General features: G+C 43.2%; 1 protein-coding gene across 1 annotated transcript in view; it reads right to left on the bottom strand.

Moving 5' to 3' along the window:
• Nucleotides 1–22,550, bottom strand: part of FAM135B (family with sequence similarity 135 member B) — a 309,804-nt gene that overhangs the window by 124,530 nt on the left and 162,724 nt on the right. The window contains exon 3 of the mRNA XM_058276084.2: nt 14,376–14,455. Coding sequence (XP_058132067.1) covers nt 14,376–14,455 — 80 coding nt within the window. The remainder of the gene's footprint in view (nt 1–14,375; nt 14,456–22,550) is intronic.

Consider the following 22,550-nt stretch of genomic DNA (forward strand, 5'->3'; position numbering starts at 1 on the left):
CCCACCAAGGGGCGGGCAGGGACTCAATGTCCTAATGACATGGCCCAATCAAAGCCCTAATCATAAGTCAATCAGTCCCAGGTACAGATCAGATTACAAACATAATCCAATATCTATTTTTGGAATTCATAACCATATCAAACTGCTACAAGTGATGTGCTGATAAAGGTTTGGCTTTCTAATAACAGACATCCTTTGTAGTGTTTGCTGATTTCCTGGTGTAAAAGTACCCTAAAGGCCAATTTCAACAATCAGCATAAAGTTACTGAACCGGGGCAAGAGATGCACAATCAGTGCTTGTGAGCTGGGCAAGTTGGCTGCTGCACAACACTTTCCCCAGTAGTATATAAAAACAGACTTTGTGAAAGTTAGCAAAACAAAATTTATACATTGCCTATTAGTGGGTAGAACATGTAAAGAAATACAGAGGATATATACTAACAGGTTAACAAAGATTTCTTTGGGGAGGGATGGAGTTTTGGATTTGGATAAAAGTCAAAGACATCTTTGCATCTTTGGCTTTATGTTTTAGTATTCTTGAGGAGAACTTAGTCATGGATCACATATAACAAAATTAATGAAACAACATAATCATGTTATTTATGTAGCAAAATCAGTGAAATAAATTAATGAGCTAGCCAATCAATATTAATTCCCTTATTATCTTTCTCCTAGTGTCAGCCCTCCTGCATGCTGGCTAAGGATAATGAATCAAGTTCATTCATTCATTAATTCACTCATTCATTCAATAAATTATTATTGTGTGCCTATTTTGTGCATGGCAACACAAAAGATGTGGTTTGACTAGGACATATATTAAATACCCCCATCTAAGAACATATAGTCATCTATGGCAAAACAGACATTAATGGGCAATTGCAAGAGGACAAACTTAACTGTGAAAGAGAGAAAGGAGGTATGCAGTAAGCATGTATATGATATTGATATTGTCACTCCCAAAATGTATGGCTACCTGGAACCTGTGAAGGTGAACTTATTTGGAAATAGGGTTTATGCAGATGGAGTAAAGTTAAGACAAGACAGACTGGATTAGGGTGGGACCTAATCCAATGATGGGTATCCTTATAAAAAGAGGGAACTCTGGACACAGACATGAAGGGAAGATGGCCATGTGAAGACACAGGCAGGGCTCGGAGCAGTGTGTCTATAAGCCAAGGAATGGCAGGGAGGGCCAGGAACAGAGACGCTGGGAGAGGCAAGAAAGGACCTTTCTCTAGAGCCTTCAGAGGGAGCAAGGCCCTGCTGTAAGAGAGTGCAGTTCTCTTCTAGGCTGTGCAGTCGGTGGTGCCATGAATACAGTAGAACCCTGAGGATACCTTTAAGAGCTGAGGGAAAACACAGGAGGGCAGGGTTCCAGGGGTCGGGACGTCCTATACATTGGTTAAAACCCTGAAGGACTGGTAGGAGAGGCCAAGGGGAGAGCAAGGGAGGGAGAGATTTCAGGTCCAGGTGCTCGACAAGAGACAGTAGAGACTTGGACGCCGTAGAAAGAGCCACCAGGGCTGGGACTGGGCCACGTAGGTTGGGAGAGGTGAGAGCTGACGCTAGAGAGGTGGGGAGGGTTGTGACCCAGAGAGCCCGGTAAGTCAGGCCCATGTGGATAATCAAAATGTTTTTGTAACAGAAGCAAAGAGGTAAATTTCCTCAAAAACAAAACAAAACACCAACAAGCAAAAGCAAAATCTCCCTGAAGTTCCTGTCTAGGGTTACCTTGTACAGTTTCACACAAGTGCCTGGGACACTAACTGCCACAAGGAGATTTGTAACCACATCGGTTTCCTTCTGATAACAACCCATGCCTGGACAGGCTGCCATTCTACCTAAAACAGAAGCCCTGACCAGCCAGTTCTTTCTGAAAGCACCAAGTCATCTCTGCATGTGTTGGGCTGCCTTCCCCATCCCTTCCTGCCAAATCTCCCATTTCTCTACGTCAGCTTGGTGTTCCCCTGAATACAATCCTTATTTGCTTAGCACACTTTCAGCAACTTTCTGGACAACCCCCCACCACCCCCAACTTTTAAAAATTTATTATCATCTCAGCAACATTGGGGCTTCCGCAACTATCAATCAAAACTCAGTGTATCATTTTCATAGGAGGTAGGTTCTTGCAGCTTGTTCTCCCAGGATCCACGATCAGGAGGCGTGGAAGGAAACATGCTCTATGAATACTGGATGTAGCAGTTTGATATAATTGATGAATTCCAAAAAGAAATATTGGATTATGTTTGTAATCTGATCTGTACCTGGGCATGATTGAGTTATGATTAGGGTGTTGCGTCCCCACCCTTTGGTGGGTGGGGACTCACAGATGAAAGGCATGGTGAAGAACAGAGTAAGGGATTTCTGATGTTAAAGTCTGATGCTGAAGACCCAGGAAGTCAGCACCCAGAGGAAAGGGAAGCCAGCACCAGGAAGGAAGGAAACTTGAACCCAGAGAAAAGCAAGCCCCAGGAACATAGGAACCCAGGAAGCCTGAACCCTCGCAGACATCAGCAGCCATCTTGCTCCAAATAGACTTTGGCGAGGGAAGTAACTTATGCTTATGGCCTGGTATCTGTAAGCCCCTACCCCAAATAAATACCCTTTATAAAAACCAACCAATTTCTGGTATTTTGCATCAGCTCCCCTTTGGCTGACTAATACACTGGATAATTTTCCTCTCATTTTATGCCCTACACCTTCCTCCCAGGTCTGTTGAAGGTAGCGGTTTCACTGATGGATGAATTTAATCAGTGATCAATGGGCCAAACATTCACCCAGTCATTGAGTAAAGAGTCGCTGAGCCCCTGCTCGGGCTTGCTCACCTGCCCTCTAGTTGTACCTGCTTCGGCCTGAAGCAGTCTTGGCCCTGGGCCCTCCCGGGCTCTGGCTCTTGCAGTCCCTGCTCTGTAGTGTCTTCCCTGAAGGCCCTTTTGGGGAAGTGGCTGGAAACTCCATTTCCCTAGAGACAGCCCGAGTGTCCCTCCACTAATACTACTTGGTATTTTGCACCCCCACGGCCATTGAGCCCAACTCCTAGGTCCCCTGTGTGCTGTTCACTTTCAACCCAGCCACAGCTCAGCTGGGAAGCCCAGGCCTCAGCAGTGACCAGCACGTTTCGTCGGCTCCCCTGCTCCTGAGTCTCTAATAACACGTCCTAGGAGCTGTTGGCGCAGGCTCTAAATAGCAGCACAACAAAGGTGTTTCCTCTCTGTCTACTTTAGAGACTTAGAAACATTTGAAACTCAAGTGGCAGCAAGTGCACTAGCCCTGTCAGAGCTGCCTGAGGACGTGACACATTTTCAGCCCTGTTTGGAGGGGGGGGTGGGGGTGTCCCACTCAGGAAGCTGAGATGGTTCCAAGGTCACACCTGGCCAAAAATGCAACCTAAACTCTGTGCAACAAAGATATACAGTGTTTGGGGCCTTGAGATGAGAGACTATTTCAGAAATCTGCAGGGACTTCCGCGTCACGAAGCACTCAGTGGGTCATGCGTTGGGTGGTTGAGATTAGGCAGAGGGAAGTGAAGCTGGCAATGACCCAAGTGATTCTGAAGAGGGACTCCACGATGGCTCGGAGGATGAGCGGTGTTTAAATCAGCACAGAAACAATCCAGGGTAGGCTGATGCAACATCCTGCCCCTGACACCTCCCAGGCTAACAGCAGCAGGTACCTAGAATTCATTTCCTTTAGAGCTAGGGCTCTGTGGCCTTAACTTGCCCATCTTTCACTTTTTGACTGTGCTTTTTCCTTTAAACCTTAGTTTTTCTCTGATTTCAAGGGGAAAGGCTCCATTTAAGAATTCAAAACTGGTTTTGGGAAATATACCTTGTTTATTGTTACTGTGACTTTTCAGATTCTTTCCTCATTGTATTTTCCTCATTGTAGCAGTGCCAGGAAAACAGAGACCCATCAAGATATTTGAGCAGAGGGGGGCCCTATGCAGGGATTTGGTTATAAAGGTATTGGAAGGGCTGGAGAATCGAAGGGGAGAGGGGGACACTGAGGCTAACGTGGATTCAAGAAGCTGCCACTGCTCCAAGAGCCCGTACTTGCTGCTGCTCAGCTGGAAACACTGCCAGGTCTGCTGTGGCTACTGGGAACTTGCTACCAACACTAGGTAAGAAGTCAAGGATTCTGCCTGAAACCAGAGCTGATGCTCCTGGAGCCTTGTTCACTACCAGACACAACAGAGAAATAGGTGAAAAATAAAGAGGAGTACATCCCAGTCTTCCACCAGTGGCTGCCATCGGCAGAAGTTGACTGGAATCCATGTGGTAAGGGAGTCTAAGAAATGAGCTGCCACTCACAAGGGATTATGGAAGGGTAGATATGGAGCTGGTTTCTAACAGCCAAATACAAGCACACTCTTGCATTTGGATTTTTTTTTTTTTTTTTTTTTTACTGAGTCTGTATTTGCTTGAACTTTGTGGAAATCCTGAGGACATGGAGGACGGATGCTCTCTTCCAAAAAGGGTTTGCAGCTGCGTCTGGTGAGTGTCCAGGGGTTCCACTAACTGGGATTTTTACCCTTTTCTTTTCCAATGTAGTAGTCAAGTCCACAGTCAAGCCTCCAGGTGAGTCCCCGCCCCAGTTTGCACGGGCTCAAAACTGAACCTCACATTGCCTGAACTGTCAGCATTTGTCCTTGGAACTGGTCACCACTAGCTACTCTGTTTTGAGGTCACTGTTTTTCTCTTGCCCATTCTCATCCTTTTGTTTTTTGTTTGCTTAAGGTTTTAAAAAAATTTATTTTATAAGTTAAGCAATACGTTCAAACTAAATTGTTTGCTGTGGTTTATCTAGGTTTTACACCAGAAAGCATTTATGGAATATATTATCCTCTATGCAAGAAGTTTTGAAATTTATTGCTTGCTTTCATTACTTCATGTTGCCCGTGGAGCTCAGACACCTTTTTCCCTGCACTGAGCGTGCTTCCCAGTGGCGGACTGAACGAGATGCCCCCTCAAAAGTCTCATTCTTAATCACCACTGCAACTCCTGTGAGTGTGATATCGTGTGTCAATAGGGCATTTTGAAGGTATTATTCTTCTTCAAAGTGTGGCCAACTTCAAAGTGTGGGTCTTACCCCATATTCCTGGAGGAATCATTAAGAGAAGAAACTGAAAGCCAGAAGCCTGAGGCTACACCCAGGGTAACCCTTAACTTAGTGGACAGCGGAAGAGCAGACGCAAAAGAGAAGAGATGGCCATGTGGCAGAGAAGGAGGTGCAAACCCAGCAACCCCAAGGATTGTGGCAAGCCAGCGCCCAGGGAAAGCACAGTCTTGGTAACACCTTGAATTTGGACTTTAAGGCCTCGAGAAGCATAGGCAATGAATGCTTGTTTTGAAGCCAACTGGTTGGGAGGTATCTGTCCCAACAGCCTGGCAAAAGAAACCACTGCCCCTGCCCCAGGGTCTGTCCTCACATCTGCCTGAGTTAGGACCAACTGCCCACCTGGATCTGGATGCAGAACGCTGTTTCTCTGTCAGGGCACCCTAGGTCCTCAGCAACGTGCTGTCCTTTGGTTACCTCCACTGCCCCAATGTCTCAAGGTCTTAGAGGAAGTGTTGGGGGAACCCCTTCCCCACCGAGGACTCTGCCTGCCCTGCTCCAAGGATGTCACATGTACTGAACATCTTCTGTTTTCCAGGCACCTTGGGGTGCTTAGCTAGGTCACCCCATGAGATAGGTTCATTAGTGTCATTGTATAGAAAAGTAATGTGAGAAAGAGAATTTGCATGAGATGATCAAAAGCACAGTACACACAGTGGCGATGGGATGCAGCCTTGGGTCCTGGTTTCTTTTTTTGCTTTACCATATAAAGTGTCTGCAAAGCCAACAGGCTGCAAACTTGAATGTGCACCCCATGCTCATTTCTCTCACTTTACATCTAAATAAGCACTGGACACCGTGGACCGTTGTCAGCAATACCTGCTGATGAGAAGCAGGGCCCCTCAGGTCTCGGTCTGCTCACTCAGTATCCCAGATCCCAAAGGGTTTTCTTTCCTCCTCCTGGGCAACTGATCTGCTGAGATACATGCTAAGGTGTTAACAACTGATAAGGCATCTTAAAACAAGATTTGGAGAAGGAAACGCCTGTGTCATTTATTGAGGAAGGGGTCTTTTTTTTTTTTTTTTTAAATTTTTTTATTTTTTATTGACTTTGTAATAATATTACATTAAAAATATATATGTGAAGTCCAATTCAACCCCACCCCCCCACCCCCCCTCTCCCCCCCCCCCAACAACACTCGTTCCCATCATCATGACATATCCATTGGATTTGGTAAGTACATCTTTGGGCACCTCTGCACCTCATATACATTGGTTCACATCATGGCCCATACTCTCCTCTATTCCATCAAGTAGGCCCTGTGAGGATTTATAATGTCCGGTGATTACCTCTGAAGCACCATCCAGGGCAGCTCCATGTCCCGGAGGAAGGGGTCTTTTATAGCAGCAGGTTACTCAGGGCTAACCCAATTCCCATCTCATTGTCTCAGAAACATAGTGCCACAAAGAGGTACTAAGATGGAAATTATATCCGTCATAAAATTACCATCAACATCCTTTACTGTTAAAGATGATTACAAGTATTTGCATAATATGATCCTCTTCTAAGCATTTTGATATCTATTATTCACTTATCCCTCCTATCAACTCCAAGCACTGCATGCTAGCATTCCTGTTTTATAGATGAGGAAACTGAAGCTGAAAGTGGTAAAGTCACTTCTCTAAGATCCTCTCTTATTCTCATGGAGCCCAAAATCAAGACAAGAAGAGCAAATGAGGACAACTGACACCAAGCCAAGGTTTGGGGTCCTCTCCCCTGTCCCCACTCTATTTCCCATTATTCCTCAAGGCCTCATAGGCTGGGTGATGAGGAAGGTCAAGGGCCTACCAGCTGGACTTTCTGCACCTCCACACCCTGTATGTGCTGGTATGTATCTCATCGAGCATATCTCAAAGTCTGCCATTTGCTAGCTGGAACACTTCATGACATGCCACATGCAGAGCCAGCTGACATTAGCTTGAATCTGGACAAGCAAGTTGGCTGAAACTTGGCCAGATCATGGTAGTGAGATTTAGACTCAGAAAATACAGGAATTCTTAAAGAAAGATTGGGGCCTCAAAAGGTCATCTACCTGCATACCTATTGACTGAGCATTTGAATAATGGAAGACATTCCTAAGGCATCAGACAAAGACCAGACAAAAACTCATATGTGAAATATTCATCAAATAGTCAAAGTTCTCTAGGGAAACAGAATCAACAAGAGATATCTGTCAATAGTATGCAATTTTATAAGTCTCTCATGTGACCATGGGGATGCACAAGTCCAGGTTCCGCAGGCAGGCTGCAAACAGGGGCTCTGATGAAAGTCCAGTGAAGGTTCTTGATGAGTTCTGGGAGATGATGGCTGTCCAAAGGCAAGCTGGGAAATTCTCACTCAATGCTAGGATCACTTTCCCTTTTAAGGCCTTCAATTGATTGGATAAAGCATCACTCATTGCTGATTGATATAATTATAACCAGCTATCTAAGATTTACCACTGCAGTAAAGTCAATGGTGACTGAAGTCCATAAATGTCCTTGTTTACAATTATCCCAGTGCTTGCTTGACCAGACAACTGGGCACAATTACCTGGCCGAGTTGACACATCAACCTAACCATCACAGTCACCTCATTTTTAATGGAAGTAGGGGTGGGATTTGAACTCCCAGGCAAGGTCAGTTCTCAACAGCTTGAGCAAAGGGCTTCCAGTAGCTTGACGGTGGTCCTCCAACACTGGCATATGCAAGCTGCTGAAATGGGGTGGCGGGAGCACAGAACTGGGGCAGGGGGAGCATATTCACAGGGTTAAAGTCACTCAGGTAAATAACTGTTAGTTCTGCTAGGGGCAGGAGATTGCTAAGGGAAGATGCAGGGAAAGCCTGCTCTTTGAGGACTGCTTGCATTCCTTCTGCAGTCGAGTGAGCCTAAAACAGTCCAAGGGCAGGGGAGAATGGGATAGGCATTAGAAGTAGAAGGAACAGTAAGGAGCAGGAGGTGTGGATGTACACGCCAAAAACTTCCTGAACAGGGGGGCAAGTAGGCTCTAGGAGGCCACCTCAAGGACCAGGGATAAGTTGACAGTTCTGGGACTGGCCCCAGAGGCGGCTGGGGCACTGACGCAGCTGGCAAAGCAGCCTCCTGGCCTGCACAGGGAGTCAATGGCAAGGGCCCTGGCATCCCTGTTTCTCCAGGGACTGCCTGTGGCTGGGGGAGCCAGGCTCTGTCAAGTGTCCAGTGTCCAGTGCTGTGCTTCTTCGGGAGCTCCAGCCCCTCAGCCTGCCCCTTGCCCCGGGCAGGCCCTTAGAGCCTGGAGCTAGAGTGTTTTACCTGCTTATCATTCTCCATGAAAACGGGCCTATTTGATATTTCAGTGCACTTTAATGGACGCTGAAAAGAAATTGGATTGATTCATTTGAAAACTAAATGTCTTTCCCCGCCCCTACATGGTGAAACTCTTAAATGCTTCCACTTAATGGAAATGGAAATTACCTCTCAAAACATTACTAAAACTAATCATGGTAATTTTTATACATATCCACAATTCCCCGTATTATCTTTCTCTTGCTTTGATGAGCAATGACTAGCAGGTGCCTATTTTGTGCCTAATCATTCACCACAACCACAAGGAGCTGGAGCAGTATCTCAGCCCCCACCCCCACCCCAAGTCTGACTTAATTGATCATCTCCCTGAGGAAAAAGGCATTTCTGTTTCATATCTCTTTATAGGAAGAGCACAATATCTATTAAATGGCACTATCTTGGTGGAAGGAAATAGCCAAGGCTAAGTGCAGTTAACATTTATTTAACAAATCTGTGAGACCCACACAATGGAAAAAGCCTCTGAAGCAGACATCATCATCGTTTTTCAATTACTTCTGTTTTCTCTTCTTGCATTATCTAAACCCTTACACTCTAAAAATTCCTATAGGACTCTTGTTGTATATTGCCTCTTCCAGGGAGCCTTCCCTGATCATCCCCCTTCCCAATTTACTGCCATTCCCCAGATGGGGGTCCCTCTTCCTTTGATAGCCCTATTGGGGGGCCTCCTGGGAGCATTCACTGCTGCTTTGAACTCACGTGCTTGGAGGTCTACCTTCCCGCACGGGATTAAGTTTCTCAACACCATAATTTGTCTCAGTATCTTGTAGGGCCTAGCACTTTGTCTGACTAGTAGAAAGCACCAGGAAAGTTTACTAAACAGAGAAAACTGGTGATTTGGATGAAAACGTCATACCTTTTACTGGCAGGTATACATTCAGTTTATACATTTGGGAACAAAGACCATTTGAAATCAATTAAACATAAACATATGAATGTGTATATATGTGTGTGTACATATGTGTATATATGTATATATCCATATACACAGATGTATATGGGTGAGTATACAGAATATGTATACACATATGCGATTACTTTTGATTACTACATCAATAGTTCTGAAAATAACATTCCATTTGAGCACTAAGAGGTAAAATAAAATTTCTAAGATTCCCTGTCAGCCTTGTTAAGGAAAATCGTGACCCTGTTTCTGTTCTAGCTGGGTCAGATAACTCCCTAGGGGCAGCCCGGTGGTGGCCAACACGCCTCCTGAGAGCCTGAGCCGGCCCTGGCATGGACGTTTGCAACCTGTCTCCTGACACTATCAGTGTCTGCCTCATTCTTCAAAGCTGTCAGGCTCACCTGTGTAAATCAGGGATCAGCACCCCCTGCTGCCACAGTCCGGGTCCCAGTCCCCTCATCCTGTACTCCTGTATCCTGTCTCCATCATCATCTATCATTGCACCTCACCTTCAGGCTAAAGGGCCAGCAGCATCCTTCCTGCCACGACCTTGACATCTCTGCCTCAATTACATCAGCTCACTCTGTTTAAACACCTCCTCTGGATCTCCTTTGCCTCGGGAACCCATGTGCTGGTTCCATCCATAAGCTTTCCTTGATTCCGTGGAAAGAGTTGGATTAATTTATACAACAACAACATTTTATTATTTCCCCATTATGTATCAGGCATTGTATAGGAGCTCCACCATCACGCTCTCAAACCCTCTTGGCAACCCTTGGCAAAATACGTTCCAGGGTATAGAAATTTAAGACTCAGAGTTTGAAAAGCCTGCCCTATGACATGTGGCTCTGATGTGGCTTTGTGGGACCTTAACATGACTATCGGTACAAGAGCTGCCTCCCTAAAAATCATATTACACAATCTAACAATCTCCCAATTTTCACTAATGTTTAAGGACAAAAACAGGATGATATTGGCAAGCACTTTTGGCTTTTATGTTTTGGAAAAACTGAGGGGTGTCATGAATTCAGCAAATCACTGGATGATCACCTGTAATTTATACTTTTGAATTTTTGATGATGGAGTCCCCATGGCCTTTAGATTCACCCTGAGCCAACCCCCCTGAAGTTCCCACGGCCACGCAGAATGAGTTCCTTCGACACTGCTCTCAGTCTCCTTAGCGTATGTGACACTGTTCCAGCTGTAGGCACCTGGTCAGGTGTGTCTGTCTCTTTTGTAATACTGGATCTTCTAGAATGGTCGGGAGAGGATTGTCCCTAACGCACGCAAACTTGGAGCTTGTCGTAGTCTCTCTCTTCTATGTAGCTACCTCGGACAAGAAGGAATCATCAGTTCTCCCAAGAAATCTTCCCCAAATGACATTTTTTTTAATTTTGAAAAAGAAAGCACAAGGGACTGCATGGTATACTTTTGTTTAGGGAATTGTTATTTACTCACAGAATCTAATCGCAAACACTGGACATGGAAAATGCACCAAGAAATGGTTTCCCATCTAGAGAAACAGTCTCTAAGTTTATAAGTCTATATGATGGAAACAGGTTTCAATCCCTATAATGAGGCCATTAGAGAGATGGCATATTTAAAAAGAAACCAAAAACACATAATTCTACCCCTTAATTTATAAGCCAGCACCTTGGTTTTGAACAGCCCTGGGTATGTGTGCTTATGTTGCCCAAGAGTTTTCATTTCTTCTGAAAGAAAATCACATTTCTCGATGGGGGCCCAGATATGCCCCCCAGCTTGGCCCACAGCTGTGCTGCTCGTCTCTTCTGGGCCCAGTTCTTGTCACAGCTACCAGATCACTCACCAGCCACAAAGAGCCTTGTTCTGTCCGGGTCCTCGCGTGGTGATTATTCTGTCCCTCTGCCTGGTCCCCCTTCCCCACCTTTATCTGCAAGACCAACTCCTGCTTATCCTCAAAGGTTAGTTCCAAAGGCTCTTCCCCAGTGGACCCCCCGCTCCCAGCGTGGACACCCTGCTGGCCCAGCTGCTCCATCTGACACAGTGTCACTTTCCAACTTCCACTGTGTTCCCCTGACCATTCCCCGTCTCCCCACAGGGGAGCAAAGCTCCTCATCCAGTGACCCAGGGACCAACCCAGGACAAGGCACTGGTAAAAAATACAGCTGCTCAGGTAGTAGCCATGCTTATTCCAGCTAACGTTGCTAGTCGTCTCCTACGTACTAGGCACATTCTAATTCACTGCATAATTCATTTGGTCCTTTTCACCAACAAATGAAACAAAACAGCCAGATGAGATCATCTCTACCAACAAATCCACTCAACTATTGTCAAAGACATCAATAAATTCAAAGTCTTTTGACCCTTTCTGATTTTTTTTTCAATATATCACAGGTAATTGGCCAAACATATTTTTCCCTCAATAATACATGCAGGTAGAAGAAATATGATTGTATGGTTGTCTGCAACTAAGGCTGCCCAAACTTCCTCCCATCATGATGCATACAGATGGTGCCTCTTCTGAAGAGGTGGCACCTCCTTCCCCTGCCTGGGATGCTGGGCTGTACTGGCGATCTGCTTGGACCCACGGAATGTGGAAGCAGTGACCCTGTGGTAGCTCCAGTCCCAGTCCTTAAGAGTCTAGAACCTTCTACTCGCCCTACTTCAATAAAGTGCGGTATTAGGACAACCCAGCTAGACACAAGCTCAGCCATCCCTCAGCCTGTCCCCCCTCCCCACCCAACTCAGGGGCCAGCCATGTGCAGGAAGTCCAACCTTGGCAGAGCTGTCCACCAAAAGCAGCCACACAGATGATTCTAGGTGAGCCTGGCCAACTCGGAAAGCCAAGGAAGGATACACTCCAGTTGTTGGAAGCCGCTACATTTTAGAGGGCTTTGGCATGCAGCAACCGCTACTGAAATAACGCAATGTGAAAATGCACCTTGAAAAATAAACCCCAAATGCCCGTGTCCCTCCCCACCGGGTCACGGCTGCAGGTCTGCTGGTCTCTCTGTTAGTGTCCCGCTGTGCCTATCACGAGAGAGTCACACGCAAGGGCACGCCACCTTCACCACAATTATCCTGGAGTCAAGCGAAAGAGCAAAACGTATTCACCAAATGCAATGAATGTGCCACGATGATGAAAATGTTGTGGATGTGGGAGGAGTGGACTGAGGGGGGTGGGGTATATGGGGACCTCTTGTATTTTTTTAATGTAACATTTAAAAAAAAAATAGAAAAAAAAGAAAAAAAATGGATATCATTTTTCCCCCAAGTTGCGCCTCATTTTTCTCTCCTGCGTCTCCACAGGAGATGCCACCACCCCACCAGCATCTGTGATGCCCAGCAGCCTCTGGCCCTCGCAGCTGGGGCCCGTCAGTCAAGCAAGCCCTGCTGTCCCGAGCCACCAGGCAGAGGTGGCGTCCTTGTCAGGAACCGACGCGGTTTCCGTGGGCCCGCTTGGGCGTCAGCCCCCCTGACGCCCTGGTCTCTGCCCACAGTGGCCACCTGGACCCCGGGAACAGGAGGCTGCTCAGCGACACCATCTTTCGACCACTCGTAGGTGGGACTCCCTGACCACCTACTGCGTGCTGGTCTCCGTGCTGGACACCGTATACATTTATAATCTCTAAAACAAAATCCCCAAGGAGGATGGATTTTTATCCTCATTGTTCAGGTGAGAAAATGAAGCTCAAGCTGCAAATAGAATGCTGGAGTCACAGGACGAGTGTGTGGCAAGGCCAGGGTTCAAAGCCTCTGCGGACAAAGCCCTTGCTCTCGCTGGCAACCCCAGGAATCCTCCTCTGGGGAGAAGCAGGGTGGGGAGGGGATGCAGCAGGGGACGGAACTGCAGGCTGCTGGAACCACCCTGCACCTGCCCAGGCACAGGAGTCTGCGGGGCCACCTCCTCCCAGCCGCAGGTCCCTGATTTCTCCAGGACTGAAGGGTGGAGGGGAATAGCAGAGCATCTGGGCTGTAGAGTTCCTTGACCGTGACTTGGCGCTCGCTCTGCTGAGTCGGGGAGACACAGGCAGTGGGTAGTGCCTTCCTCCTTCCAGATCTAGGTAGCCTGTTGCCCAGGAATCACAGGCTTCCCTCTGCTGGCCTCTGGCATGGCCTGGGGTCTTAGCCCCCTCTCAGGCCCTGCACAGTGGAGGAAGGACACCACAACTGACACCTCCCTCTCAGCCGTGCAGATGTAGGTGATGTTAACTCACCATAAGGCAGAGGGTGGTGCCAGGGCGATTCCAAATGAATTTTATGAAGTACAGCTATGAGCAGAATCTCAACTTCAGTAAATTTGATTTTTATTGACTACCCTTACTTTTATGGTTAAAGTTAATTATATTTTCTAATGTTCTTTTAATCTCCTTTCTTTCTCCAAAACCCCCAAGTCTTTCTCCTTCTTCTCCAGGTCTGGCTGATCTATACACTTCTGCTGCCTCTATTATAGCAGCCTCTTCATAGTTCAACCAGTTCATCTCGAAGCCTGTCTTTATATCTGATGCAATAATGACAGTATTTCCAACTCAACAATACCACGTTCAGGATCTGCCGGGAGCCTTGAGGAAGCTACTTAATATTCCAGCCTCGTCAAGATCCGGACCTGGGTTCTCCTTGGCAACCCTTCTCCCCAAGCCTCGCCTTCGGACCCCACATTGCACGAGGGTGCCACCAGCACTGCCTGCTTACCCAGGCCCCTGAACAAACCCAAGGGGTCTCTTTGTTGCAGGCGTCTCCTTACCCACATCCCAACATCCCATCCTCTTCCTCCCCGTCTCGATGTTAGCCAACCTTCCACAGCCAAGTCTATCCCCTAGTGACGGCTGCTTCTGGGAAAATGTGTTTTTCTTCAGCCAGGTTCCTCTTGCAAGAATGTACACACAGCACCACTTCCTCTAGTGGGTCTCCATTTCCAAATTTACTCATCAACATTCTGCAAATCTACTGAGGGTCCCGACATGCCAGACACTCTGCTATGTCCTGGCAGATGATGGTAAAAGAAGGTTTACCAGTGGGGGGCAAGCACCCAACCACAACACTTCTGCTCACCTGTCTGCCCAACGATGGAGGCGCTCAGTCTGTGGGGAATCCTGGAGGACACCTTCAAGGTCACTCGGATCTGGTAATACCTGAGAAAAGAGCAGAGGACAAGCTGCTGACAACTGGGCTTCTTCCTTTTGGGTTGTTCTAAAATTGCCTCGGCTTACTGCTGAAGGCTGTGGGGAATCAGGGGAGTTTTCAGGCAGCATGCAAGGTCATCTGATACCAGAGGTGATCAGTCCTGGCAACAGAGTGGGAGAGGGGTGGGATGGAGCAGAGCTAGAGGCAGGGAGTTGAGTACACTTGCAATCTAAGTGTGAGACTGAGCAAGGTTGGTGGGGCAGGGAACAGAGAAAAGGAGTAGATGGGATTTGGCTTTTTCTTTAGACAGGAAAGACTGCTATTATAGAAATATAGGTGTCTTTAGGCATGGAGAAAAACATATAAATTGAGTTGTTCTATTGTTGCAACACGAACACTTTCTTCAGAAACATAGCAGCTAGGTTACTCTTCCTGAGGTGACTGTCAAGCTCTTTTCCCGGTTCAGTTCTGAGCCCTTATGTTCAGTGTATCACTCCCATTTCCAAGTCCTATCATTTCAGGATATTTTGTATGTCCCCATGCTGTCAGCTAATCCTCCTGATCAGCCCTCTACCCTCAGGAGTTGAATGCATCTTTTTTTTTTTTTAATGGTTTTCTTTAGGAAATTCTTTTTTTTGTCTTTATTTTTTTAATATTACATTCAAAAAATATGAGGTCCCCATATACCCCCGACCCCCTTCACTCCACTCCTCCCCCCATAACAACAACCTCCTCCATCATCATGACACATTCATTGCACAGAAAACATCTCTGAGCACAGCTGCACCTCATGGTCAATGGTCCACGTCATAGCCCACACTCTACCACGTTCCACCCAGTGGGCCATGGGAGGACATACAATGTCCGGTAATAGTCCCTGCAGCACCACCCAGGACAACTCCAAGTCCCAAAAACGCCTCCACATCTCATCTCTTCCTCCTATTCCCTACTCCCAGCAGCCACCATGGCCACTTTCTCCACACCAATGCCACATTTTCTTCAATTACTAATCACAATAGTTCATGAATAGATTATCAGTAAGTCCACTCTAATCCGTACTCTATTCCTCCATCCTGTGGACCTTGGAATGGTTGTGTCCACTCCACATCTATATCAAGAGGGGGCTTAGATTCCACATGGACACGGATGCAATCCTCCTGCCTTCAATTGTAGGCACTCCTGGCTCCATGGTGTGGTGGTTGACCCTCTTCAACTCCATGTTGGCTGAGTGGGGTAAGTCCAATAAACCAGAGTGTAGGAGCTGAAGTCTGTTGAGGCTCTGGGCCTGGCTATCACATGGTCAGTCCAGAGATTCAGGCTCCCTGGGTATACATTAAACCCCAGCACCAACCACAGTTAGGTAAAAGTAACAGGAGAGGCTTGTGAACAAAGATTACATCTGAGTCCAGCTCCATCACACAGAAACACACACTCCAAAGTAGGGCCTACTGACATGGCACTGAACTCCATCTGCCATGACCATAGAACCTGTGGGTCTCTGTAGCCCTCAGAAGAACCAATACCCAGGGTTGTATCTCCTTTATCTGTCCCTGGAACTCTGCTCAGGTGTGCATAAGGGCAACCCCTTTGATAACCTCCCGGCTCTTTTTGGAGACTCATAGCCATATAAACTCAGTTGTCCTTTCCACTTCCCCCTTGATTCAGGTCAAAAAGCATTTTTAACTCCTGGTATTATATGTAGATTGAGATATTCTGCTGGTCCAAGTTGACCCTTTTTGAATGCATCTTTTAATGTTCTGTGCTTTCCAATTACTGACCCTTTTGCCAGCAAGCACTTGGGATCATTTCTGGCATCATGGTTGTTTTCCCCTTCCACTGATTCCAAACCCATTGTGAAAGAGAATCTGTGTAAAATAAACTAAAACAGAAGTAAAATAGCCCTTGAACGTAGTGCTCTCCCAAGACTCATTTAGCCCATAACTGGTGGCTCCTCCACTACTGATCCCAGTGTACTGCATAGTCATGGAGTGCTTCTCCTAGCAGTCTCAGGCTCGCTTTTAAGGTTAGAAGATGAAAAAAGGAGATGTGGAGGAAAGACCACTTGGCTCACTACAGTAGCTTGGGCGACATCCCTTGTTAGCTGTGCAACACTGAACACATTGCATAACTTCTCTGAACTTGTTTCTGTACCTGTAAACGAATTTCCAAGAGGTGCCTATCGTGACTTCTGCTTCAGAGAATATGGGGTAGAAATGCTTCTTCCTAGTCTACCCAATTAAACACCTGGAAATTATCTATAACACAAACACAAGAAGCCTCCTGCAGGTGAGATGGGGAGAAGAAAGGAGGCAGGCCAGGGACCTCAGAACCCAAGGAAGGGCGTGGTAGTGAGCTCTCTGCCATTTCTTTTCACCTCGTATATCCCAGACTAGACAGTGGAGAGTTAAAAGCTCCCAAATGCTAACAGGTACAAGAAAATCTGGCAAAAAGAAAAGAAAAGCCTGCTTTTCCTTGCTAAAGGACCAGGAAAGGGTCAGCATAGCAAGACAGAAAACTTTTAGATAATAACTGCTAAACTCCAGCCAAGTAACACAGAAAAAATGTGGTCCTCCCCATGCCAGCACAGAACAAGTGGGAAGTCTAGACTTCCACCATTGCCAGGCTGTAACAAGGCAACACACCTCTACCCATCCCGCAAGTGCAGAGAAAGTTGAGTAGGGAGGCAATGGGGATGAAATGGATGGTAAGGAAACCTGCACTTCCCCCAGTGTCAGTATAGAGCACTGACTACATTGGGCTTTGACCCCTAATCAGTAGTAAAAAGGTACCCTTCTGTCTCCTCATTGGAATGGAACCAGAGGAGCCCTACTGGACAGTCAGGACTGTTACCACTGCCCACTAGTAATGAGGACAACCCCTCCACATGAAGTCACTGGAGTCCATTCAGGGGGCTGTAACAAGGTACTCCTACCCCTCCCAATTAGGGAAGTAACTATGCAGACCTAGTGGGGAGCACTTCTCAGCAGTAACAGGGAATGTTCTCCTTTGAGACTCACTGGAGGTTGAATGGGAAACCTGGATTTCTAGCCTATCCTGACAATAATGAGGTGGCACACATCCCTCCTCTTTTCCAGAGGAGTATCAGAGAAAGACAGTGAAATCAAATGGTTTAAATAAGATACAGAGTCTCATATCATAATATTCAACCTGTCCATATTTCAATAGAAAATCCTTAGCTATTCCAAGAGCTGGGAAGCTCTCAAACTTATTGAGAAAAAAAAGAAATCAGTAGATGCCAACACCAAGATAGCAGAGATGTTAGAACAGGAAGTCTTGGCAAAAAATAGAAGATTAAAAAAAAGAATCAAATGGAAATTTTAGTACTTAAAAACAAAATGATGGAGGCTCTTTCTGCCTAGACGAGTCCACATCAATTATATTGGTGCATATTTCTGTCCTTTATTCCCATTTCTCAGCAAGCTCTGTTCTTTTCCCCCGTCTCCCAATAAATTTTTTACTGTCCTAACTAAAATTAATAATAATAATGGACATAAAAACCTCAGTTGGATAGGTTCAAAAGTAGAATAGAGGTGAGAAAGGAAAGAATTAATAAACTGTAAGGTAGAACAATAGAAGTTACCCAATTTGAACAATATAGAGAGATTTTTAAAAATGAATAAACCCTCAGAGACATGCGGGACTATAATAAAAGATATAATGTTCATGCTATCAGAGTCTCAGAAGGAGAGAATAATGACCATTGGGCTGAAAAAAAGTATTCAAATAAATAATAGCTAAAAACTTGCCATATTTCACAAAAGACATAAACATCAAGATTTAAGAAACTGAGCAAACCTCAAAGAGGATAAACCTAGAGATATCCACACCAAAGCACATCATAGGCAAACTTCTGAAAATTAAAGTCAAAAGAAAAATGCTGAAAGCATCTAGAAAGTAATAACATATTACCCACAGGGGAAATACAATTTAAATTACAACTATTTCTCATAAATAACTGGGAGGTCCAGAAGGAAGTCACACAACATTTTCAAGGGCTGTAAGAAGAGAACTGTCAATCCAGAAACCTATTAAAGTATCCTTCAAGTATAAGAATGGAAGCAAGACACTTTCCAAGGAAGGAAAGCAGAATTTGTCACTAGCAGATCTATCCTAAGATAGTGCCTAAAGGAAGATCTCAAGACAGAAAAGAAATGAAAGAAGAATGACTTTTGAAAATCAAGAAGGAAGAAAGAACTCATTAAACAAAATGGGTAAACTCAATAGACTTTTGGTCTTCTCTTGAGTTTTATAAATAATGTTTGGCACTTAAAGCAAAAATTATGACACTGTCTGATGTGGTTCTCCATGTATGTAGAGAAAATGTTTAAGATAATTACATTGTAAATGTGGGTGGGTGAATGGATATAAAGGGAGATAATGTTTTTTACATTTCACTTGAGCTATTAAAATGATGACACCAGTGAATGTGTAACTTATGTAAATATAATATAATGCATTGAGAAACCCCCCAAAAAGAAATACAGTCAATACTGTAGATCAATCAAAATGAAATTTCTAAAAAAAATTGTTCAAGTTATCTACAGGAAGGCAGAAAAAGAGAAACAGAAACAAAAAGAGTACAAACAGAAAACAAAAAATAAAATGGCAAACTTAGGCCATAATATACCAAATAAAATTCAGAGACTGGTAGAATGTATTTACAAATGTGATACAACAATAAGCTGTCTATAAGAAATCTGTGGGCAGTTTGAACGTAAAAGGATCAAAACAGATATATCAGAGTGTGAGGGTAGCTCAGTGGTTTGAGCACCTGCTTCCCATGTCCCATGTACGAAGTCCCAAGTTCAATCTCCAGTACCTCCTAAAAACATCAACAACAGCAACAATGCACATAATACTTGGGAGAAGATGCAGCTTAATGTATGAGCACCTGTCTCCCATGTATGAGGTCTTGTTTTCAATCCCTGATACCTCCTAAAAAAGAAAGGATATATGTGATAACGTTAATCAAAAGAAAGCAGGTGTGACTTTATTACTATCAGATAAAATAGAATTCAGAGCAAAGAAAAATTACCAGAGACAGAAAGGAATATTATATAATGATAAAAGGATCAGTACATCAGGAAGAGGTAGCAACCATAAATGTGTATACACCAAACAATGTAACTATAAAATATATGAAACAAAAAACTTAATAGAAATGGTAAAACTTAAAGGAGAAAAAGATCTACAATCATAATTGGAGACTTCAACACCATTCTCAACAATTTATATAGAAAACTAATAAGGATATAAATGAGCTCAATAACACAATTAAACAACAGAATCTAATCCACATTTACAGAACAATTCCTTCAACAGCAGCAGAATACACATTATTTTAAATGTTAACAGAACATGTATAAAAGTAGATCTCTATCACAATTTATAAAGTAAAAAGGAGAGAATTCACAAATTGCCAATATCAGGAATGAAACATGGAATTGTATTACAAATCCTGCAAACATCGGAAGAATAATAAGGGAATACCACAAACAATTCTGCAGTTGTAAATTTAACAATCTTGAGGAAGTGGATCAATTCTTCAAAAAAATAAAAAGTAACTACAAATCACACAATAGGAAATAGTTTGTATAGTACTATAGCTATTAAGGTTATTGAATGTGTAGTTAACACACACACACAAACAAATACCTAGTACCAGATAGTTTCACTTTAAAGAATTATACTAAATATATGAAGAATTAACATCAATTTTATACACTCTCTTCCAGAAAACAGAAAAGGGAACACTTTCCAATTCATTTATGAAGTTAGTATTCCCTTAATATGAAACCAGAAAAAGACAGTGAAAAAAAAGAGAAATCTATGAAACACTATCACTCACAAATATAGACACAAAAATCCTTAACAAAATGTTAACAGATGAAATTCAGTAACATGTCAAACTAATTATGCCCCATAACCAAGTGGGGTTTACTGTAGGTATGCAAGGCTGGTTCAGTATTTGAAAATCAATGTAATCCAATATATCAGACTAAAGGAGAAAAACCACCTAATTATATTAATCAAGGCATTAAAAGGATTTGACAAAGTTGAATGTTCCTTCATATAAAAACTCTCAAAAAAATAAGGAGAGAGGAGTACTCCTTAACTTTGATAAAAGAAATCTTAAAAAACAAACAACAACAATAACAACAAAACTACAGCTAAAATTATACTTAAGGGTGAAAGTTGAATGTTCCCTCTAAGATTTTTAAAAAGGCACAATATCTGCACTCTCCACTCTTATATAGCATAGTGCTAGAAGTTCTAGCCAATGCAGTAAAGCAAGAAAAGGAAATAAAACTGTACATATTAGAAAAGGAGGAAGTTATATTTTACCTAGTTACAGATGACATAATAGTCTACCTAGAAAAGCACAAAGAATCTACAAAAAAATATCCTAGAACTAATAGAAGTGCTTGGCAAGATTACAGAATAAAAGATGGAATAAAAGATAACTATACAAAAAGAAGTCATATTTTTTTACACTAGCAATGAAAATATGAACACTAAAATTAATACCACTGATGATCACTTAAAACATGAAATAGTTAGGGGTAAATCTAACAAATCATTTTTATGACATATGCTAAAATTTACAAAACATTGAAGAAAAAAATTAAAGGTCTAAATTAACAGAGATACATACATACATACCATATCCATGGATTTGAAGACTCAGCATAGTAAATGTAAATTCTGCCCAAATTATATACATGTATCATGAAATTTCTCCCAAAATTTCATATATTTTTTGAGATATAGATATGAGTATTCTAAAATTTATATGGAAAGACAAAGGACAGAGAAGACCTAAACCAATTTTGAAAAAGAAGCATAAACTGGGAGGAATCATTCTATCTATGTCTAAAACTTACTATATAACTCTAACACTCAACATGGTGTGGCATTGGTGGAAGGATATGTAGATCAATGAATAGCATAAAGAATCGAGAAATAGAACCTCACAAATACAACCAACTGATTGTTTATAAAACTGAAAAAGCAATTCAATGAAGGAAATACAGCCTTTTTAAGAAATGGTAGTAGAACAAGTGGATATTCCTGGGGCTGTGGTAGTTAGGAGGGAAGGAAGAACATATACTTAAATCTTATACCTTATACAAAAATTAATTCAAATGGATCATGGACTGAAATACCAAATGTAAAACATAAACTTCTGGGAAAAAAGAAATAAGAGAAATCTTCAAAAGCTATAGCTAAGCAAAGATGTGTTTGATTTGACACCAAATGCATAATACATAAAATAAAAAGTGATAAATTGGACTTTAATTAAATTTAAAAAGCTTGTTTGAGAAAGAATCTGTTAAGAGGATTAAAAGACAAACTACTATCTAGGAGAAAATATTTACAAACAACATATTTGACAAAAATATCTGGAATATTATAAAGAATTCTCAAAACTCAACAATAATAACAAAAAACAAAAAATAGAAACCAAGCAAAAGACAAGAGACATTTCATCACAAAAGGATATACAGAGGACAAATGAGAACATGCAAAGTAGTGCAACATTATTAGACATTATGGAAATGTGAACTAAAACCACAATGAGCTATTAACACATGCATCAGAATGACTAGTATTTAAAAAATATATAGCGACAATACCAAATGCTGGTGAGTAAGCAGAGAAACTGGATCACTCATACATTCCTGGTGGGGATGTAAAATTTACAGTCAAGTTGAAAAAGAATTTGGTGATTTCTTGAAGAACTTAACAGGCAACTACCGTATTACTCAGCCTTTGCAGTCCTGGGTATTTATCCCAGGGAAGAGAAAACTTCTGTCAAGCAAAAACTTGTACACAAATATTGATAGCACCTTTTTATGTTTGTAGCCTCAAACTGGAAATAACCCAGATATCCTTCATTATGTTAATAAACTTTAATAAGCTATATCATGAAATACTACTCAGTAAGAAAAAGAACAGACTACAGGTACATACAAAACCTGTATAAGAGTCACCAGAGAATTATCTTGAGTGAAAGAAAAAAATTCCAAAATGTTAAATAATGCATGGTTCCACGTATGAAAATTCTTGAAATGACAAAAT

Source organism: Dasypus novemcinctus, chromosome 14 (genome assembly GCF_030445035.2).
Source record: "Dasypus novemcinctus isolate mDasNov1 chromosome 14, mDasNov1.1.hap2, whole genome shotgun sequence".
In the NCBI taxonomy this organism is placed as follows: Eukaryota; Metazoa; Chordata; class Mammalia; order Cingulata; family Dasypodidae; genus Dasypus; species Dasypus novemcinctus.